This window comes from Vipera berus (assembly GCF_964194415.1).
Source record: "Vipera berus genome assembly, chromosome: 11".
Lineage (NCBI taxonomy): Eukaryota > Metazoa > Chordata > Lepidosauria > Squamata > Viperidae > Vipera > Vipera berus.
Window position 1 is genome coordinate 11,826,527 of NC_138214.1, and position 22,377 is coordinate 11,848,903.

General features: G+C 43.8%; 1 protein-coding gene across 1 annotated transcript; it reads right to left on the reverse strand.

Annotated features, from left to right (window-relative positions):
* Positions 1-1,069: 1,069 nt before the first annotated feature.
* On the reverse strand, positions 1,070-16,434 carry TBX22 (T-box transcription factor 22; the record flags this gene model as incomplete). Its single annotated transcript, XM_081336860.1, has 8 exons — positions 1,070-1,683; positions 4,500-4,585; positions 6,903-6,967; positions 7,066-7,230; positions 8,662-8,836; positions 11,333-11,434; positions 14,462-14,609; positions 16,281-16,434. 8 exons carry the CDS (start codon positions 16,432-16,434, stop codon positions 1,070-1,072), a joined length of 1,509 nt encoding a protein of 502 aa, XP_081192986.1.
* Positions 16,435-22,377: the final 5,943 nt, after the last annotated feature.

Here is a 22,377-nt window from a genome sequence, read left to right on the forward strand (position 1 = left end):
CAGAAAAGTTTTCTGATCTAGATTTTTTTTCCCCAAATATGCAATAGATTTCTTTAATTTATATAGAAGGAGATCATGTATCATATATACACGAGGAAAGAACATTCAGAAATAGTCCTAGCCATACGCAGATGACTCCTTGCAGTAATTCATAATAATAATAACAAAAATAATTCAATGCTGCAAGCCACTTTGAAGTAGACAATAAGCAGTTCATATGGGAGAAGATAAGATAATGAAGTCCTTTACTCAGGGAACCATTGAAGAAAAGAATGAGTAGCATGAGCTCTTCAAAAGAGCCATGAAACCAACTTGAGGGTTAAGTGATGTTCTCAGAATAATTCTCAGACGAAAGATACAAAAATCTCACGAACCTTTGGATCGCATTACATTTCAATCGTGACGCGATATTTAAAGTCTGCTGCAAAGTGCAAATATTCAAAGAACAGCTTTCCTTTTTTTAGCCAGGCCCGTGAAAGCAACCAAATAAATTAGCAGTTGTGACCCCCCCACACTTCTTTCCTACACACAGAAGAACCTCTCTGATGCTAATTGGTTCATAGTGCTTTTGATCTCTTTATCAGATGTTCTCAAGACAAGTCAGTGAGACCGCTTGCTTAGAGTTTGGTTAAGGTTCCTCCCTCCCAAAAATAATTTCTCATTCTGGTCTGCTGAGCAGGGTTGATAACAGTCTTGTGTTGTACTTCCTCCTCCAGCTTTTTACAGTTTGCTGAATTCAGGAGATGTCTGTCTGAGCCACTTCTGAATGTTATCTACCTGTTGTCGACCTTAAATATGTTTCACCCCCGTCATCCTGGTAAGGGAACTTGCAAACCTCCGTCAGAGTCATCTTCCTTATTCCCCAACTTATTCCCCACCCACTCGGGTGTGGCACACAGTTTCCCTGTCAATAAACAGGAAGAAAAATTTCAGGAAGCCATTTTGTCTATCTCCTTGCGTTTTTGCAGCGTTCCAAACATTTGCAGTCCATTAGTGTTTGGTGAAGGATTAGATCCAGGTATTGATCGTGGCCTGACATAACCTTGCTCTGGAGAGGTTAGAAGTCTTTTTAGAGGCAGTGGTTAACTGTGGGTGTCCAGGCAGAATGGTTACACCTGCTGTCCTGGAGCAGAGGTGGCATGCCATCACTCATTTTGAAGTGGCTCAGTGAATTCATTAACCTAGAAGGCATGGAAAAGTTATAACCGTAGAAGCCATAAGGAGGGTGCAAGGCACAGTTTAAAGTTTCTCGGGCAACGGGCGCTGATGGGAAAATACTTCCAGATGCATGCAAACCATACAACATCTGGCCAGCAGAACTGGGCCCTTGGGACACCACTCCCTCTAGATCTTCTGCTTTGCCACTTCTGACATTGCCAATGCTCAGAGACGACAAAGTGGGCACCTCCACCATGAAGTGGGGCAGAAAGTGAGGACCAGGGGCACTTCCCAACTTGTGGTGGCTTGGGAACATTAGGGACGGCTGTCTTAAAAGGTTGGTCGGGCAAATCTTGTAGCAGATGGGTAGACCAAGGTGGTGCAGGTAAGAATCCGGGCAGGGCACGCCAAGGTTGGTCGCGGAGAGGTGGAAAGTGGGAGGAGAGCCCGCAGAAGACAGAAGAGAACTGAGAGGTGATGGGGTTCCCCCAGAGGGCGTTGCAGGAGACGAACCGGAACTTCCGCCTGGGGTAAAGCAAATAACATTTGGAAGTGTTAGGAATAACATTAGGAAGTGACAGCCAGCCAAAGAGAATTTTGTTCTCCACCTTTCATAATACTCAGGATCATCAAGGTGAGAAACATTGGTAACGATGAGGGAGAACTTGAGACTCCTGCAATCATGGTCCCCTTGGAAGGTCCCTTTTCTTTAGATGGCAAAGCATTGCCAGACGTCGAAGTAACTCCACTCATCCAAACTGGTCAGCCAAAAAGCTTACAAACATTTCCTGTTCAGGCCGGGTTGCTATCTTGATCTTCAAACAAATATATTAGCTTCAAATAATAATAATAATAATAATAATAATAATAATAATAATAATAATAATAATAATAATAATAATAATAATAATAATAATAATAATAATGTAATTTTCCTCAGCACTGAAACAGGGACAGCAAATATTATGGACCTACTGTACTGTATTCAGATAGTCTTTATGACTGTAATGGAGACCGGAATTTCCATCGTAAGTCAGGATGGTCGTAAGTCAAGGACCCACATGACCGACACAATTTTGCAAACTGTTTTACGGTAGTCATTAAGCCAAGACCACGGTTGTAAACTGAAGCCGGCAATTATTAATCAAGTGAATGAATTCCTTTAGGCTTTTTTTTTTTGCTAGAAACCAGCTAAAAATGTGATTTTTTTCCCCGAAAGTCATCATAAATCGTGTCACGTGAGAATGGAGCATTGTAACTGTCCAGAGTTGCTGGCTGAGATGGGTGGCTATAGAAATCAAACAATTAGCTAGCTAGATGATTGGTAGATGATAGATAGATAGATAGATAGATAGATAGATAGATAGATAGATAGATAGATAGATAGATAGATGATAGATAGATAGATAGATAGATAGATAGATAGATAGATAGATAGATAGATAGATAGATAGATAGATAGATGATAGATAGATAGATAGATAGATAGATAGATAGATAGATAGATAGATAGATAGATAGATAGATAGATAGGATAGATAAATGATAGATGATAGAAGATAGGTGCCAAAGTAAAACTGGCTTGTTTTCAAGATTTTACAGGTCTTTGTGGAACTTCCCTTGCTCCTTTCCTTTCCTTTCCTTTCCTTCCCTTCCCTTCCTTTTCCTTTCCTTTCCTTTATTTTCCCCGCTTTTTTCTTTCTTTCTTTCTTTTTCTTTCTTTCTTTCTTTCTTTCTTTCTTTCTTTCTTTCTTTCTTTCTTTCTTTCTTTCTTTTTTTTCTCTCAGCAGATTTCATCTTAGAATTCCTTAACTTCCCTAGAGCTCATATTCTCTCTCTCTCTCTCTCTCTCTCTCTCTCTCTCTCTCTCTCTCTCTCTCTCTCTCTCTCTCTCTCTCTCTCTCTCTCTCTCCTTGCTATAAACAATTAACTCTGCTTCCTTTGTGGAGAGATATAGACATCATTACTCTGCAAGTGAATTTGGACGGAGTTTTTGCTAAGAGATTTCTGCTCGTCTTCCTATCTTTGACTCTGGCCCATAGAGAATATTGTTCTTGAAAGTAAATGCAGTTGTACACATCTGGTCTCAAGAGTCCAAGTGCATCTGGAAGAAACACCATGCTTGACTCACAGGGTTGGCATTGCCAATGCCACACAAATCTTTGCCTACTTTGGCAAAAGAGGACCACATCTGCTGAACATCTGGTCCACCAATACAGAACCAAGTTGCAAGTAAAAGAAATACTTGTCCAGGCACACGTATTGTTCCATCAACCATCCAAGGTCTGTGGTCCATATGAAAATCTTTCTTCATCTAGATGGCAATGTTGGACCAAATGGACAACAAAGGCTGATCTTCTGACAAATTTGGAACCCTATGGATGCTCTTTCTTGGATTGTTTCCAGGCTGAGGTTCATACCATCTGCCCTTCTGATAGGCATGCTTGATCCCACCTCCAACCATTTTGAGAATGGCTCATATGCGTGCACCCTTATGCTGTCATCCTATTTTGATACAATATTATAGTATTTAATTTGCATCCAAATCCTGTCTTTTCCTCTAAGAACACAACATAGCCCCCACTATTGTCTTTCTTACACATCACTGCACTGAGGCTGGGTAGAGTAAAAAGTAGAAACTAGCTCAAGTGGATTTTATTTACTCATCCATCCATTTGTTCTTTCGTTCGTTCATTTGTTCATTCATTCATTGGATTTATATGGCTGCCCACTCCCTCTCAGTGACTCTGGGTGCCTTACAAACAACCTTCCTTGCAAAGGACTTGGAAGTGGATCTATCCAGCCTTAATCTGAAACACCTTAGCCTATATGGGATTGCTAACTACAACCCCACAGATGTCTACATTTTTATCTCAACCATCCTTGGGAGGAAAGAGAAGGGAAGGTAAGGGAGAGGGAAGGTGCCGACAGATTAATGTAATATGAATGTTCTACATATAATTGTCTCTCCCAAAATCTAAGCCCTGCTATTTATCCAGGCTGCTAACTTTGAGCGATTACATCGATCGATTAAAAAAAGCGCAAGTCTTAAAAGTGGAACAAATATTCCCCTTTGATTAATCAGCCCTGCTCAGAATAAGGCAAAGATTGTAGCATTCGCAAAGAGGGGAAAAAACTGCTTCAGGGTCCAAAAGTTTTAGCCATCCCCTCTTTGCCACATTGATGAAAAAGAAAACGATTTTCACCACCCATTTGGTAGCCAAGCTCCACGAACATTTTGAAAAGACGCCCTTTAGGCTGAAACGGTAACCTGCATTCTTTGAAAGACGCACATAGAAATGTGGGAGAAAAGAAAGAAAAGGCGAAGATTCGATACTCACTTTGTCGCTCTGTCCCAAAATGCTTAAAATCTAAGGTCAGCGATGGTCTCCACGGATAGGATTCCAAAAGTCCATCCAAAACTCCTCTGCAACGTGATAGTTGAAAATTAGACTTGCATTCCCATGGAACAAGGCCATTGGAACAGCTATCGGACCAGAAGTCTACAGCCTCATTCAGAAGAATAAGCACAAGTGTGGGCTTAACCACATTTTTTTGGACAAAGCGAATTAAGAAGGTACAAATTCCTATATAGCTTCAAAGCCATGATATCTGCGCCTTCTTCCCTGCTTCAACTATGACCTTCTGGAAATGCCCAATTCAGGATTCCTGGGGAATGCAGAAACCCAGAAGAGGCATTTCTTAAATACAATTCTGGATTGTCCTAAAAGTGCTTTTTTAAAAAAAGGCAACTGGACTTTCTTTGGTTTTCCTTGAAGATGTTTCGCTTCTCATCCATTAAAGTCTCCTCAGTTCTGACTGAATGGTGGAAAATGGAAAGATTTATATTCCTTGCAACCACCTGGTGGTTAGTACTCTTCCTGAGAGTTGTTGAGGCCACACGGAAAGGTCATCTGAATAGTGCAAATGGGTGGGGAACCTTCTTGGAATTGTGGAAAGGACTGTGTTGTAAACCTGGAGAAAGGTGGTGTCGTATCCCTCCCCCTCTATTGAGAGAGGGCTGTTCAATCTTAACGTAGATGGCCTCTTTTTATGGTTTCACCCGTATCCCCCATTGTGGCCAATCTCTACCTGGAAGAGGTGGAAACCAAAGCCCTAAAACCCTTCACAGGAATTCCACTCAGGTGTTAAAAGAGAAATTTGGGAGGGATATTCCTTTCCAAAAAGAGAGAGATCGTTATGCCCACGGAAGTCTATTACAATATACTTTTATACAGGAACAGTTGCATGCATTCCTGCTTATGCATTGCACGACAAAAATCAAATCCAAGTAAGCTTTATTATGATCACAGAGAACCCTAATTTGACATCTTGTTTTTAGCAATAGCACTTAGACGTATATACCACTGCATAGTGCTTTTATACCCCTCTCTGTTTACAGAGTCAGCATTTTTTTAAAATTCTATTTATATCCCGCCCTTCTCCGAAGACTCAGGGCGGCTTACAAGCTTAGCAGTAGCCTTCATTCTATGTATATGCCTGCTTATTAGGGCTTTCACACACACCCCAAGCAGCATTATTACAAAGTCAGCTTAATTGCCCCCAACAATCTGGGTCCTCATTTTACCTACCTCGGAAGGATGGAAGGCTGAGTCAACCTTGAGCCTGGTGTGATGCGAACCTGCACTAATTGCAGGCAGCTGGTGTTACTTAAGGAGGCATTAGCCCACTGCTCCACCAAGGCAATAGCCTTCATTCTATGTATATGCCTGCTTATTAGGGCTCCCCCCCCACCAAGCAGCATTATTACAAAGTCAGCTTATTGCTCCCAACAATCTGGGTCCTCATTTTACCTACCTCGGAAGGATGAAAGGCTGGGTCAACCTCGAATCAGTCAAGATCAAACTGCTGGCAGTGGGCAGAGTTTGCCTGCAATTCTAACCACAGTGCCACCATTGCGTTTTAACCTGATAACTACCGGGTGTTGTTTTTTTTACTCATGTTCAGTGAGGCCAACTGTCTTATGGTTCAGATCCAAAATGTATTTCCTGAACTAAAAAAATAGCAGCTGTCTTCAAAGTCATGACACAGCTTCAATGCCTCCTCTCCTAGAAACAAGCTGGCAGGCAGTCCCAGGAAGATGTACTGTAGACAAGTACCATCCTGACAGTCCTTCAACCTAGCACTGATGATGTTACCTAGCCTGGTCATGAAAAAAACCCACCAAGCTTACAGAGCACCAGGCACCCCTCTTTTCAATGTTCGCTTCTAATGGTGCCTCCAAACTATCCTGGGGAAACTGAAAAGCTACAGGAAATGGTCATTAATGATGACATATTTGTATTTTTTTTTTCATAATGTAGGCAATTGAGCCTTGGTGGAGCAGTGGGCTAATGCCTCCTTAAGTAACACCAGCTGCCTGCAATTAGTGCAGGTTCGAGTCCCACCAGGCTCAAGGTTGACTCAGCCTTCCATCCTTCCGAGGTAGGTAAAATGAGGACCCAGATTGTTGGGGGCAATTAAGCTGACTTTGTAATAATGCCGCTTGGGGTGTGTGTGAAAGCCCTAATAAGCAGGCATATACATAGAATGAAGGCTATTGCTAAGCACATTGATTTGTGCTTCTTAGATTGTAAGCCGCCCTGAGTCTTCAGAGAAGGGCGAGATATAAATGGGATTAAAAAAAAATTAATAAACAAAAGCATCTACTTTTTATTCATTTAAAAAGTCTTTATTAAACCATCCATAGCTCAGCCGGTCAAATAATTGCACTTTTTTTTTACCTGTTTCTTCCAGGATCTCTAAATCCTTTAGCAAAGGGATTCCGGTCAATCTTCAGTTTTGTTATCTATGGCAGAACAAACAACAAAGGAAGAACTGTGAGTATCATAATTCTCACCAATCTGCTCACCAAAATCTGCTTGTACCTTTGGCAGGTTAATTTACCTGCTGGTTTTGATAGGCGGTGACAGTCGTAAATTCGGTTTCCTTGAAAGAGAATGTCTGAACACCAGCTGCAGGCAAAGATGGGGTCTGGGAGAGATCAAACCGGGGATCCTGGATGATAATGTGGACTCTGGGCTTGTATTTGTGCATTGATTGCAAAATTATCTGTAGTCCACAGAGAAAGGAGAGGAAAAACAATCAGAAAAAAGTGAATATTATCATTCTTAAATTTTGAGATTTAAGCGTTGAGCGTTCTACCTTGAGCTTGGTTATTTAAAAATAATCCTCATTAAATTTTCCTTAAGAGCAACAAAGATGATTATGGGACTGGAGGCTAAAATATACGTATATAAAAAATTACAAATGTGCAGGAATTGGATAAGTATAGTCTCTAGTGAAAAGAAAGACTAGGGGAGACAAGATGGCAGTGTTTCTATTTTTGAGGGGCTGCCACAAAGAAGAGGGGGGGTCAACCTATTTTCCAAAGCACCAGAAGGCAAGACAAGAAGTAACGGATGGAAACTAATCAAAGAGAGAAGCAATCTGGAATTAAGGAGACATTTCCTGACAGCGAGAACAATTAACCACTTGAACAACTTGCCTCCAGAAGTTGTGAGTGCTCCATCACTGGAGGTTGTTAAGAGGAGAGTGGACTTGTCTGAAATAGTACAGGGTTTCGTATTTGAGCAGGAGGTTGGATTAGAAAGCCTCCAGGTCCCATCCAACTCTGTTATTCTATAATTTAAAATGACTTCAACCACTTGAACAAGGTGAAATTTGTATGATGAAAGGGTAAATTCTCCTTGTGGTATGCACTAATCAGGTCTAGTTCAGGACTAAAACCAGAAATCTTAGCTCAAACTTTTATGCGCTTGAAGAGTGTTTTGTTTTGTGTTCACAAGAAAACAAGATTGTTGTTGGCAGCTCTAAAAAGATCACTCCCCTTCTTCATTAAAAAAAAAATCCCTTCCAAATTTTTATTTGGAAAACTAAAGGGTGACATATAATAATACACTCTATTTTGAACTTACAATGCAGCTAATAATAATTAGGCCAAACAAGCCTGCTTGCTTGTTTGTTTCCCACCCATCTTGCCTCACCTGTGGTACGTCAAAGATTTTCCTGTTTTGGGGAGAGACAAAAATACTGCTCTCCGAGCCAAGATACGTTTTACACACAGCTAAGTTGTTAGGGCATCAGTAGCAAAAATCTCATCCTCACAATCTCTTTTTATCTGACATAAAAATCAAAATTGATTTTCTCTATTTTCCTCACATGCAAAATCTATTTTCAAGGCTAAGATCAAATCTGGATTGCAAAAACCCAGTTTGCCACTAGATGTGGCAGCCAAAAATGCTGCCCCTTTGCTGCCACTTTGTGATCATCTGAGTTTTGTGGCTAATTCCTTCCTTCCTTCCTTCCTTCCTTCCTTCCTTCCTTCCTTCCTTCCTTCCTTCCTTCCCTCCCTCCCTCCCTCCCTCCCTCCCTCCCTCCCTCCCTCTTCTACTAAGTCTCCCAAGGCAGCCATCTTGCTGGCCCTACTTTCTTCCCTCTTGTTCCATTCTTGGAAAGTAGTAGCCTCAAATCCACACCTACATGCCCTTTGTCGTCCATCTCATTGTTGGTTAGCTTCACCCGATCGAAGCTGATGATCTGCCTCATCCACGTCTCTCCTGAACAGGGGGAATCCGGGTGCATATAAAGCCGGGGTGTGATGCACGAATGGTCCGTGTTTCCAGCCACCATCCACTGCGAGCTGTGATAGACGTACCTGCCAAACGGAACAAGGGCCAGAGCAAACCCCAAACCAGTTGGCATTACTGTTTTGGTTGAGTAAGACACAATTGGCTATTAAGCCATGAATTGCAGCTTAAAAGCCAGAACAATAGGATTCATGTAATAGACTACGCCAAAAATTACATCAGTCACATTACAGCTTAACATATGGGAAACTAAAATACTAGGTCTTGAGCCAAGGACCCCCAATTAGCTTGGGAAATCAATTCACTATATATTCTACTCTCCATTGAATAACAGGAACCAGCATTATTTCTGCATTGGAACTTAGGCTAATCGTTCACAGTCCACTTAATCAACTAATCTTTCTTTTTTAGGTTAGGATGCTGAGCTTGTCGATCAGAAGGTCGGCAGTTTGGCGGGTTGAATCCCGAGTGCCACGTAACAGAGTGAGCGCCTGTTACTCGTCCCAGCTTCTGCCAACCTAGCAGTTTGAAAGCACGTAAAAATGCAAGTAGAAAAATAGGGACCACTGAAGTGGGAAGGTCACAGCGTTCTGTGCGCCTTTGGCGTCTAGTCATGCCGGCCACATGACCACGGAGACGTCCTCGGACAAGCGCTGGCTCTTCGGCTTTGAAACGGAGATGAGCACCGGCCCCTAGAGTCGGAAACGACTAGCACGCATGTGCAGGGGAACCTTTACCTTTACCTTTACCTATTTCTTATTCCCGGGATTTGATCAACGAAAGTGTTGCTTGTAAAAAAAAAAAACCTATGCCGTTTGCATCGTATCTGCAGGGTTGTTGCTGTTTCTCCCCTTTTCACTTTTAGCTCTGCTGAGCTCATGGCTCTATCTCAGTCCCAAATTCAGTGGGAAGACAGTTTTGTGCGATCAAAGCTCTAGAAAGAGGCCTTTTCCTCTCTTCCCTCCCTTCTGCTTTTGGGCACGTGGAAGTGAGGGAGGGGGGCAGGCTGGAGAAAAAGAAAGAGAAAGAATTGGGCCTTTTGGAAAGATGGGAGAACTTTGTTGCCCAAACTCTTCCAAGTTTCCAAAGTCCCAAGGACTTTTTCCATTTCTCTGCCAACTGGTGTTTGTGATCAAAGGCCTCCTCCCTCAAAGGGAACTAACTATAAGAGGAGCAGGCGAACAGACCATCTTCATTTCTTGATAACTGCTTTGCTTTTCACTCTGTTCAGAGCCGGTGGGACCCAGGGAAAATCCAATCAAGTTCAAAGTGGAAAGCATCGTTTCAGATTCCAGCTCTGTGTTGCAGTTACTTACAAGTAACTGCCTGTGTATTTTGCCAGTGTGTAGAAAAGATAACGAAAAGGGGGACCTGGTTTTATAAATTTTATGTTCAACAACAAAATCAACTGGGAGGAGACATGAGGGCGAAGATATGCTTAAACTGCAAAGGTTCAGAAGCGGAAGAAGGAGCCCCCAAAGCAAATCTTATGAGCTGTGAATTTTGTGAGTTGTGTGCCCTTTGCTTTGCTCCCAGGGAAATGGGTTCTAACAGGATCTCACTGAAGGCCTTGTTGATATGGGCAAGGAGAACCCTTTTCACAGGCCGTTAAAGGGGAGAACTGTTCTCCAAATCTAATATCTCCAAGAGGGGCAGGCAGACCCCTTCCCAAATCTTCCCCAGATGAACCCCTGACACGGCTGAACTGATTTAAATCTAAAACCTTCCATAAATTTTCATTCATTCATTAAGAGGAAGGAAGGAAGGAAGGAAGGAAGGAAGGAAAGAAGGAAGGAAGGAAGGAAGGAAGCAAAGAAAGAAAGAAAGAAAGAAAGAAAGAAAGAAAGAAAGAAAGAAAGAAAGAAAGAAAGAAAGAAAGAAAGAAAGAAAGAAAGAAAGAAAGAAAGAAAGAAAGAAAGAAAGAAAGAAAGAAAGAAAGAATTTGGCTTAGAATATAAGTCTTTAAAAACTTATATTCCCAAATCTTCCCCAGATGAATCCCTGGCATGGTTGAACTGATTTAAATCTAAAGCCTTCCATAAATTTTCATTCATTCATTAAGAGGAAGGAAGGAAGGAAGGAAGGAAGGAAGGAAGGAAGGAAGGAAGGAAAGAAAGAAAGAAAGAAGGAAAGAAAGAAAGAAAGAAAGAAAGAAAGAAAGAAAGAAAGAAAGAAAGAAAGAAAGAAAGAAAGAAAGAAAGAAAGAAAGAAAGAAAGAAAGAAAGAATTTGGCTTAGAATATAAGTCTTTAAAAACTTATATTCCCAAATCTTCCCCAGATGAATCCCTGGCATGGTTGAACTGATTTAAATCTAAAGCTTTCCATAAATTTTCATTCATTCATTAAGAGAAAGAAAGGAAAAGAAAGAAAGGAAGAAGGGAAGGAAAAGAAAGAAAGAAAGAAAGAAAGAAAGAAAGAAAGAAAGAAAGAAAGAAAGAAAGAAAGAAAGAAAGAAAAGAAAAGAAAGAGAGAGAGAGAGAGTTTGGCTTAGAATATAAGTTTTTTTTAAAAATCCATAAGTTTATGTATGTCCTTTGGAGAAAAAAAATTAAAACTTTTTTACCTGTATCTTTTCGAGTCCACTGGGACCACGTCTATAGCAATATAATATTGTTTCACTGGGTCCAAACCTTTTACTTTAACTCTGACGGAAGGAAACATTCTCCTGCATGAAACAAAATTTGTGTTACCTTACAGTAACGTTTCTCTTGCCAGCCTCACAACTTTCTGCAATTTTCAAACAAGCTGTTGTTGTTTTTCCCAACCCCAAAGCATTTATACCACACCTAGAGTATTAATCAGTACTATGCTTTGGGGTGGGGGATACAAGAAAAAAGAAAAGATAGATCAGTGTAAATTGCTTGGCTTTAGAATTACACATTTTCATTAGTAGCAGGACCAGATTCTTAAAAAGTTCACTGCATTGGTCAATGGGAGTAATTATAAGCTGCAATTTGATGAGGTTTTTACTTGGAAGAATTTCTGGTTGGAACATAAAAGGACTTTTTTGGGCATACTTATAAATAAATTGGTTGTGTTCAGTATTCTTCCTGCCTCGTTTCCTACTACCCTCTCTCCACAGTCCCATCAGGAAGACTATGAAGAAGTTTGAGGATGTTTCTGAAGGAAAGGAATTTAAATATTTCCTAGTTCTCATAATTATCTAGGTAAATGAAACAAGCATTGCAAGTACCAATGCACAAAATACCAATAGAAGAGAATATTTGTAGATCAGAGTTGAATTGTGGGGTTCGTAGTGCTGAGCTGGGTGGTTTTCTTGCATATGTTTCATTACCAATCAGGTAATGGAGGAGGAGGAGGAGGAGGAGGAGGAGGAGGAGGAGGAGGACTGCTACTGTGGGATTTATGGTAATTGGTTGTTTGCTTGCAGATAATTCATTACCCAACTAAGTAACATCATCAGCTCTTGGGTAATGAAACGTCTGAAAGAAAACAATTACGCTCTGAAAACACCAAGAACCTGGTAATACAGAATACCTCTAGAGTAAGATTTGCAGATAAATAGCTGAAGAAAAGCAAAATAGAGATAAGATAAGAGTAAGCTCCTTACTCTTTCACAGTTTCACAGTAATAATATTGAATTTTGTTTTTCAAATGTTTCCCATAACAGAATGTAGCCCATGCTCAAGAGTGCCCCCGTGGCTCTCCAGCTTTGTTTTGTTCCACTAACAACAAGTGTTCTAGGTTCAGCGTTGCTAATATTTTTGTGGTGCGTGTGTTTGTGGGGGGGGGGAGCATTTAATGAAGTTGGAACATTACGAAAGTCATCTGTTGCCCTCTTGCATGAAGAAGGGTGGATTTTTAACACTCACTTTAGGAGAAGGGCAGATTAATCCGAGAAATAGCAAGATGTGTGTTTTGTGAGTTTTCATGCTGAAACGACTACATCTGACTTATCAATATCATTACCATTACTGTCTTAAGTAGCTTGTTTAAGCCCGGTAACGAGCATCTGATTGTCCAAAAGAGAAAGCATGGAGCCAAGCCAAAACAAGGCATTGTGATGTAATTCTTAGCAAACTTTGAAATGCTTAAGCCCAGTTTCACAGAATTCCTGGTGTTTTACTGAAGACAAATGGCTTTAAAATGGTATCATATCAGTTCCCTTTCTATACAAGTGATTTATAGCACCGTCTAGTCATCATTATGGTGATGTATTGCTAACGATGGCAAACTTTACATCTCCCAAAGCAAATACATTGGAAAGAGATAGTATGACATAGTCCCACTGCCTGGGTTCACACTTCTCATGAAACCATGGTTGAAGTAACCACGGTTTACTGAGTAAAACGCTCTTTTATTTATTGAGGGGTTTGCATCGTGTGCAAAGCCATAAATCATTGCTCAAACAAACCACACTAGCTGTGTTCACACCATAAAGAAGCACCTGTTTCCAAGCAAATTTGACTCCTGAGGTTATTATGACTGTAGCCATCTAGTTTTAGTGATAGGACTGTTATGGTTTGAAATTGCTTTTTGGGGGGATGTTATTGTTTTATTATGATTATGAGGACCCAGATTGTTGGGGGCAATAAGATGACTTTGTAATAATGCCACTTGGGGCCCCCCGAAAGCCCTAATAAGCAGGCATATACATAGAATGAAGGCTATTGCTAAGCACATTGATTTGTGCTTAGAGTGTAAGCCACCCTGAGTCTTCGGAGAAGGGCGGGATATAAATGGGATTAAAATAAAAAAAAATAAAAAAAAATTTCATATCAGGTCTGTGGCCCTGAGATTCTCTGAATGTTTTTCTTATCTAAGTACTAATCCGGTTCAACCCTCCTTAGCTGGAACCCTGATAAAGGTTACCAGGACTTTCCATTGGCCGAGGTGAACATTCCACGTCTTGTCTTACGCATGTGTGAACCTGATCAGCATGAAAATATTCATTTCAATGAAGCTTAATGTTTCTGCTCCCAATAGTCACCAAAGGTAGCTATAATTTATTTAATTAGCTCAATTATTTTCGGTTGGCAGAGCTAACTAATCACTGGGGCTGAGTTTGCAAAATGCTCTAAATTAAAACATGGCTTGTTCAACATTTAGATTTACAACCAGTGGCAAAGTGGCTTTTTTCTGGTTGGTTTTCACGCAACATTGTGTGTCACCTGACATGCTGTGCCCAACAAATCCACCACATTATGGATTAAGAAAGTAACCTGAAACCCTGTATACATTTCCAGGAAGGAAGGAAGGAACGAAGGAACGAAGGAAGGAAGGAAGGAAGGAAGGAGGGAAGGAGGGAAGGGGAAGGAGAGGATTAACAGAATTGGAAAAGAACTTGGGGGTCTTCTGATCCAACCCCCTACTCAAGCAGGAGACCTTACACCATTTCAGACAAAACATTGTCCAATCTCTTCTTAAAAATCTCCAGTGATGGAGCCTCCAAAACTTCTGGAGACAAACTATTGTTTGTTACTTCTCATTCTGCCCTCAAGTGCTTTGGAGAATAGGTTGGCTCTCTCTTTTAAGGACTAGTCCAAAGAAGTACAGTGTGTGAATATAGAATAAAATCATATCCTCAATCCCAAACATTTTGTGGTTTAGCAGAAATAAATATCTTTCTAGGACCAGGACGATTTAAAGGCCGGATGTGTACAGCGGGCAGGGGAGGGGGAGACGAAATATGTGTGCACAGGTGATCACCTACAAGCAGCCTAGTTTTTACCTGCCAGCTTTGGTGATGATCATTTCGGTGCCAATTTCATGAAATCTCTTCCACAGCTCTGAGCCTTGTAAGTCCACTTGGATCTCCTCACTTTCTTCTCTGGCTTCCTCGCAAAGAGGCAGCGCTATTTCTCCTTTGGTTTTCTTTTCTGGAACAGAGAGAGGCAAAGAAGAAATAAAATATAAGAAGCAAAGGAAATGAGCTTGGATGTGTCTGCTTAGTGAACAGAATAACAGAGTTGGAAGGGACCACAGAGGTCATCTAGTCTAACCCCCTGCTCAGGCAGGAGACCCTATACCATTTCAGACAAAAGACTGTCCAGTCTCTTCTTAAAAACTTCCAGTGTTGAAGCATTCACAACTTCTGGAGGCAGGTTGTTTCACTGGTTAATTGTTCTAACTGTCAGAAATTTTCTCCTTAATTTAAGGTTGCTTCTCTCCTTGATTAGTTTTCATCCCTTGTTGCTTCTTGCCCTGCCTTCGGGTGCTTTGGAGAATAGCTTGACTCCCTCTTTTTTGGGGCAGCCCCTGAGATATCGGACCACTGCTATCATGTCCCCCCCCCCTCGTCCTTCTCTTCATTAAACTTGACATGCCCAATTCCAGCAACCGTTCTTCATATGTTTTAGCCTCCGGTCCCCTAATCATCTTTGTTGCTCTGTCTTCATGGGACAACAGACTGTCTGCTTCCTGGAATGACAAATTTATCCAATCCTACAGACAGCTAATCAACAGGGATGAGTGCCAGTCCAGCTTTGCTGGCTGAGCCAATGCAGCCATTACCTCTTTAAGTGGGTCAAGAATGTTATGTGAACCCAGTTCAGAAGTTCAGCGAGACTTCCTTCCCGGGGCAGAGGAAGATGATAATAATCTCACCCCTTTCCTTGAGTTGTCCTAGGGATTTCCTTCCTTAACAAGAAAGAGAGTCCTCCATTCATTTTAGATTACCCCCTTAGAAGCATGGACGGGAATGTCTAATCATTCTCCTATGGCACCTGGAGAAAATCATAATTCACTTACATATTATGTTCTCAGCCCTGGCTTCCATTTCTCTCCCAAATGAAAAAGTGGCCTGGGTTTATTGGAAAACTGCAGAATTGTTCAGCACTTGACTGGCTTTTTGAAATCTGAAATTGATATTTGTTATTGGAAACTAAAGGTCTCCTAGATCGATGCAGGAGGTGACTCTCCTGTGGCCCGTTTGCCTTTGGGCTCCTTTGACCCCCAAGTCTCACCATGGAGACTTGCTTGACCCATATTCCTCTCCCTTCGTGCCAGTTTCTCTCCTGTGGCGGATTTAAGTTAGCCAACGAGCATGCTTTACCTTGTTTTTAATTCTGAGGAATTAGAAATAATTTCTAATTAATAAGGGAGGGAGTCAACACAGAATCCGTTCACCTCGCTGCCTGGCAACGCTCCATTAGTCCTAACCTTGGTTAGCGCGTTTTTTTTTGGTGGTGGTGGGGGAGAAACAAGCCTGTCAATCAATCAAGCAGAACGGAGCTGGAAGGGACCTTGGAGGTCTTCTAGTCCAACCCCCCTGCTCAAGCATGTTGCGGGACCGCATTCTGACTGGTGAATTCCTGAGCCTATGTATTTCCCAAGGGTAAATTCAGTCGTTAAGCTGAATCGGGGGAAACCCAATCCTAAAACTTTGCTCTTTCAAACTCCGGGGAAACACACGGGAGAATCCCACCGGGCGCTGCGGGGAAGGGGAAAAAAGGGGGTGGGGGGCTTCCGTGGATTTAGGGGTCCCGATCCTCACTGCTGCTGGACTCCTGATTAAACTGGAAAGAGATCGGAGAGGAAACGGAGCTTACCGGGCGCTGCTTGGCTTCTCCGGAAAGCTGCTTTTTCCGTCCTCGTCTCGGAGGAGAGATCCTCTTCCAGATCCTTCAGTTTGCGCTTGGTAGAATTGGCGTTGCCCATTAAAACGTCCACGGAAAAAGCGTGCGCCCGGGAACTCAGAGCCATCGCCGGGGTCCCCTTGTTTTCTCTCTTTTAAGAAGCGCCCCCCCAAAAGGCGCGCGCGGAGGGAGGGAGGGAGGGGAGCGTCGATCAAAGAGGAATCCCTGTCCTCCGATCCACCCGCCCCTCGGCTACGATCCTGCTTCAACCCGGACGGGAGTTTTCAGCCCAGCGCAGAGAAGTCTCAAGCAGTACTTAACCTCGGTTTGTTTTGGGGGGTGGGGGGTTTTGGTTTGTTTTTTAGAAGTTGGGCCGCATCGCCGGCAGGATTGTTCTTTTTAAAAAAAAAAAAAATCCCCTTTGCTCGATTCCAACGCAAGTTCCCAAAGCTTGACGAGTGGAAGAACGAGGGAAGGTTTGCTTCGTTCTTCCTCCTCCTCTGAAAAATAAAATAAAACGAAACAAACCCCAAGAGCAGCGGCGGGGGGTGAGGGGGGAGAGAGAAAAATAAAACTGCCCTCTCTGCCCAACGTCTGGGAGACGCGCAGAGGCGAGGCTGGATCGGGGAGACGCGCAGAGGCGAGGCTGGATCGGGGAGACGCGCAGAGGCGAGGCTGGATCGGGGAGGCGCGCAGAGGCGAGGCTGGATCGGGGAGGCGCGCAGAGGCGAGGCTGGATCGGGGAGGCGCGCAGAGGCGAGGCTGGATCGGGGAGGCGCGCAGAGGCGAGGCTGGATCGGGGAGGCGCGCAGAGGCGAGGCTGGATCGGGGAGGCGCGCAGAGGCGAGGCTGGATCGGGGAGACGCGCAGAGGCGAGGCTGGATCGGGGAGACGCGCAGAGGCGAGGCTGGATCGGGGAGACGCGCAGAGGCGAGGCTGGATCGGGGAGGCGCGCAGAGGCGAGGCTGGATCGGGGAGGCGCGCAGAGGCGAGGCTGGATCGGAGAGGCGCGCAGAGGCGAGGCTGGATCGGGGAGGCGCGCAGAGGCGAGGCTGGGTTAGGAAATCCGAGTCTCCAGGTCCGTTCGCCGAACCGGGAGGCTCGGTAAAAAAGCGCCGTTGGTTTCGGAAGGCGTGGGGAGCCCTTAGATTAAGGGAGGGAGAGGGAGTGAAAGAGGGGAAGGAAGGAAAGAAAGGGACTCGGGTAGAAACAACGAGGGGGATGGAAGAGGGAGAGGTAACTGGGGAGGGGGAGGGGATGGCCGAGAGGGTTGCGGGGGGGGGGGAAGCGGCCGGCCCCTCCTTAAGGGGGGGGATAAAGAGCAGGGGCTCAGCGCTGCCTTCTCTTGGCCAACGGGGAAGGAAAGGCCGGGTTCTTTTTCGCCCTAGCAAAGTGGTGGATGGGGGGGGGGAGAGAGAAGATGGGGAGGGGGCGAAGGAGACGAAGCGCGCTTTCTCACCCCTTTGGCCTCTCGCAGTCCGGAGAAGGCGACTGGCCCCTACGAGGAAGGGGAGGGGGGGAGGGAGGGAGGGAGGGGGGGGATCCACTGAGTAATGTCATAATAAGCGAAGTTGTCGATTGTTGTCAAGCCAAAAAACCTCGCTGGGGAAGGGGGTGGGGGGGGGTGCGTGTTTCTGTGAATTTTAATTTAATTTCTAATTCTCTTCCTTGGCTTAGAAGTCAGTCGGACTTTCTCCTGAGTAGGTTGGGTGTGCTGGGACCCCGGGAAGCCCCTGGTCTCCTTTCAGCGGCCCGGACAGTTATTTACTAAAAAAAAAAGTAGAGCCCGCTGACTTCTGTGGGGGCTGATCTCCTGTTGGCACCCGTGGCCTTAAGGCAGGCAAGGCTTCTGAAGACGGGATAGATCTCTCTAAAACTTGCTCCCTGGTGGGATAAAGATTCAAATCCTATAAAGGGTGGGCAACAGGTCAACCTTCGCCCACGTTCTCGGTTTCCTGGACTCCCGCTTTCCATCCCCCCCCCTCCGTCAAATCTGTGGGCTGAGCGTGATGGGAGGTATAGTCCAGGATGCCGGAGTAAGGGGGGGGAATCCACCCCACTCCGAAGGTGCTTCTAAGCGGACATTGCTTTCGATAGGAGCGGGAGCACGGTCAGCACAACCAGACGCAACGGGTAAACGGTTTGAGATAGATAGATAGATAGATAGATAGATAGATAGATAGATAGATAGATAGATAGATAGATAGATAGATAGATAGATAGATAGATAGAAAGATATAGAGAGGATGGATAGATTAGAGAGAGAGAGAAATAGAGACAGAGACAGACAGAGAGAGAGAGAGAGAGACAGACAGACAGACAGACAGATAGATAGATAGATAGATATAGAGATGATGGATAGATTAGAGAGAGAGAGAGAGAGAGAAATAGAGACAGAGACAAATAGAGACAGACAGATAGATAGAGACAGACAGACAGAGAGAGAGACAGATAGATAAGTGTTAGGTAGGTAGGTAGGCAGGCAGATAGATGATTGATAGGAAGACAGACAGGTAGATGTAAACAACGGATTTCACCTCTGGCTGGAGCTTTCTTAAGATCTCTATTTTTAAGGCGAGAGACCCTAACTAACCCATCAGTTGAGATAGGAGGGGAAAGAAGCGGAAGGGGAACACGGTTTAAACCCAGGGAAGCTGACTGGGTGCGGGTCCCGGAAAGCCAGAGCTCCGGTCAGCTTTTTTCAAACGGCGTTGCTCCCACTTGACCTTTCGCGTCCAGGCAGGGCGGCTGATTTCCCCCCCCCCCCACACACACGATTTCTGGAGTGACTTAGGAGAAGCTGAGATCTCCCCAGGATCGCAGCAAGCACAGGAAGAAGATGCAAGTCGAAAACGGTAGAAATACGGAAGCCAGACAATGTCTAAACAGACGGTTGTTCCCTGGTTCCGTTGCAAGCCTAGGGCGGGGGGGGGGGTGCGGGGGTCAGCAATCGACCGAATTTTTTTTTTTGTTCTTCTCCATTTCGTTCTCGGTCTCTCTCACACGCGCATAAAGCAGGCAGACACGCGCGTGGTTGTGAACAGAGTTGCTCAAATCCAATCTGAAATCTTAGCCGCTCAACTGGATCCCCAACAGCGTCAGGACTTCGTATTACTTCAGTCGCATTTCACTCCCTAATAATAAGCGTTTTAGGATTACAATCCACAGCTAGTTTTTTTTTTTTTTTAAAAAAATAAGCATTTACACAGCAGCCTTCATAATCGTGTGTGTGTGTGTGTGTGTGTTCATGCCCGGCAACTGAATAAGTTAAAAATTTCATTTAAAACAAAAAAAAAAAAAAACCACGACGAACTCCCAGCAAAATGGAATAAAATACACAATACATCGAAGTAGGAGAGTGAAGCCATGTTTGCCAAGCGCCTACCTAAAGTAGGCACCGAAGAGATTCAACAGCTTCTGAGTCCTTTTCATCGCGAGTAGATGGTCTCTAATATTTTTGCATTATCCTTGTTTGCATCCAAGGGAACAACCGCACTGCGCGCGGAAGTTTTTACTGCGGAGTGCCTAAGAAATCTCTGGACAGCTCCGCTTTTCATTGTGCAAACATTTCCCATTGATGCAACAATAGGATATTTAGAGAGCTCTACAAGAATTTTCACTTGAATCGGTGTAGGTCTGCTGGGCACTACACACCCCCATTTTTAGCTCCGTGGTCTTCTGCTGCGTAAGCGTTAACTCGCATCGCAGCCTACAGTATATCTTTCAAAACCAAAGGAACTTTCTAAGGTGTGCAGGATTGCAACAGATATCTCCTGGTCTGTCCTCCTTGGAGTGGCAATATTGTAGACGTAATTTCAGAACACCGCGGTTCGGGTTTTGATTTTAATTACAAAAAAACACACACAAAAAACAAAACTCCACTCTAGATTGGCTTCTGAAGTTTGAGCACAAGCCTTTCACACCATAGATTCCCACCATTGCAAGCAAGCGACTGGATTTTCTTTCTTTCTTTCTTTCTTTCTTTCTTTCTTTCTTTCTTTCTTTCTTTCTTTCTTTCTTTCTTTCTTTCTTTCTTTCTTTCTTTCTTTCTTTCTTTCTTTCTTTCTTTCTTTCTTTCTTTCTTTGTCAGCCTGAAAAAGGATCGCACCATTATTTTTCTGTCCCAGCCAGCCAGAAAAAAAAGGACCTGGGGATAGGCAGAACTTTTGTGGTTTGATGGTATTAAACCTATTTTCATAGGATGTAGTATATAAGCTGTTCCGACTGAAGCTGCCGTTTGCAATTGACTGATGGTGAGTTTGTCAATGCCGATGATGGTGTTCAAGTGGTGCTCTAATTGTTTTGGGATTGCACCCAAGGGGCCTATTACTATTGGTACTACCCTTGCTTGCCTTTGCCAAAGTCGTTCTACTTCTATTCTCAGGTCTTTATATTTTGTTATTCCCCCCCCCCATCCTTTCTCTTCTGTTCTGCTGCCTCCAGGTACTGCAATGTCTTTATCCAGACTTTTTTTTTTGGGGGGGGAGGGCGTGTGTCTTTCTTATCAACAATTGTGAAGAGTTCATGTGGCAGGTGCCTATCTGTTTGAATTCTAAAATCCCAGAGCACTTTAGTGTCATCATTTTCTATGACTTTCTCATTTTATGGTCCCACCAGTCCTTGCTCTCACGGAAGTGATATTTCTTTCTTGAGGATCTTTCAGTGCGCCGGTGTTGCTACTTTGCTGTGGCTTATGGTCCGTTTGTGCAATATTCTTGCAACAGTTAACTAGATGGCCTACCATTTCTTCAGCTGCCTGCAAAATTATTATTATTACAGCAATGCTGTTGCTAGGTTTCAATCTACAACCAAATTGCTATATTTTTATTTTGTCTTGCTTGAATAAAATAGTTTACATTCTCCAGGGTAGGGCAGGGCCGGGCAAGATATCTAATCATCACCTCCCCACTTTTAAATAAAAAGTTCTTGTATCTTGATGCACCTCATGACTCAGGTGATAAATGCTTCAAATGAATAGCTGCTCTTGTACCCCTTCCTTCCTTCCTTCCTTCCTTCCTTCCTTCCTTCCTTCCTTCCTTCCTTCCTTCCTTCCTTCCTTCCTCCCCATCCATCTTCCTTCCTATCCACCTTCCTTCCTTCCTTCCTTCCTTCCTTCCTTCCCATCCACCTTCCTTCCTTCCTTCCTTCCTTCCTTCCCATCCATCTTCCTTCCTTCCCATCCACCTTCCTTCCTTCCTTCCTGCCTTCCTTCCTTCCTTCCTCCTTCCTTCCTTCCTTCCTTCCTCCCCATCCATCTTCCTTCCTATCCACCTTCCTTCCTTCCTTCCTTCCTTCCTGCCTTCCTTCCTTCCTCCCCATCCATCTTCCTTCCTATCCACCTTCCTTCCTTCCTTCCTTCCTTCCTGCCTTCCTTCCTTCCTCCCCATCCATCTTCCTTCCTATCCACCTTCCTTCCTTCCTTCCTTCCTTCCTTCCTTCCTTCCTTCCTTCCTTCCTTCCCATCCATCTTCCTTCCTTCCCATCCACCTTCCTTCCTTCCTTCCTTCCTTCCTTCCTTCCTTCCTTCCCATCCATCTTCCTTCCTTCCCATCCACCTTCCTTCCTTCCTTCCTTCCTTCCTTCCTGCCTTCCTTCCTGCCTTCCTTCCTTCCTTCCTTCCTGCCTTCCTTCCTCCCCATCCATCTTCCTTCCTATCCACCTTCCTTCCTTCCTTCCTTCCTTCCTTCCTTCCTTCCTTCCTTCCTTCCTTCCTTCCCATCCATCTTCCTTCCTTCCCATCCACCTTCCTTCCTTCCTTCCTTCCCATCCATCTTCCTTCCTTCCCATCCACCTTCCTTCCTTCCTTCCTTCCTTCCTTCCTTCCTTCCTTCCTTCCTTCCTTCCTTCCTCTTTTTAAAAGATAATAGTTACTGCAAGGATAAATAAATCCCTTAAAACAGGGACTAGCAAATCTGGGGATCCATAAAGGGAGCCAGTGATCAGTGGCTGCATCCATTTCACACCTATAGAGGCACCACCTTAAGTTCCCTTCCCCAGTTCTCTCTATTTCATTTAAAACAATGTTTAGTTTAGAAAAAAAACGATTAAATGTAAAACCACCTGCTTGTAA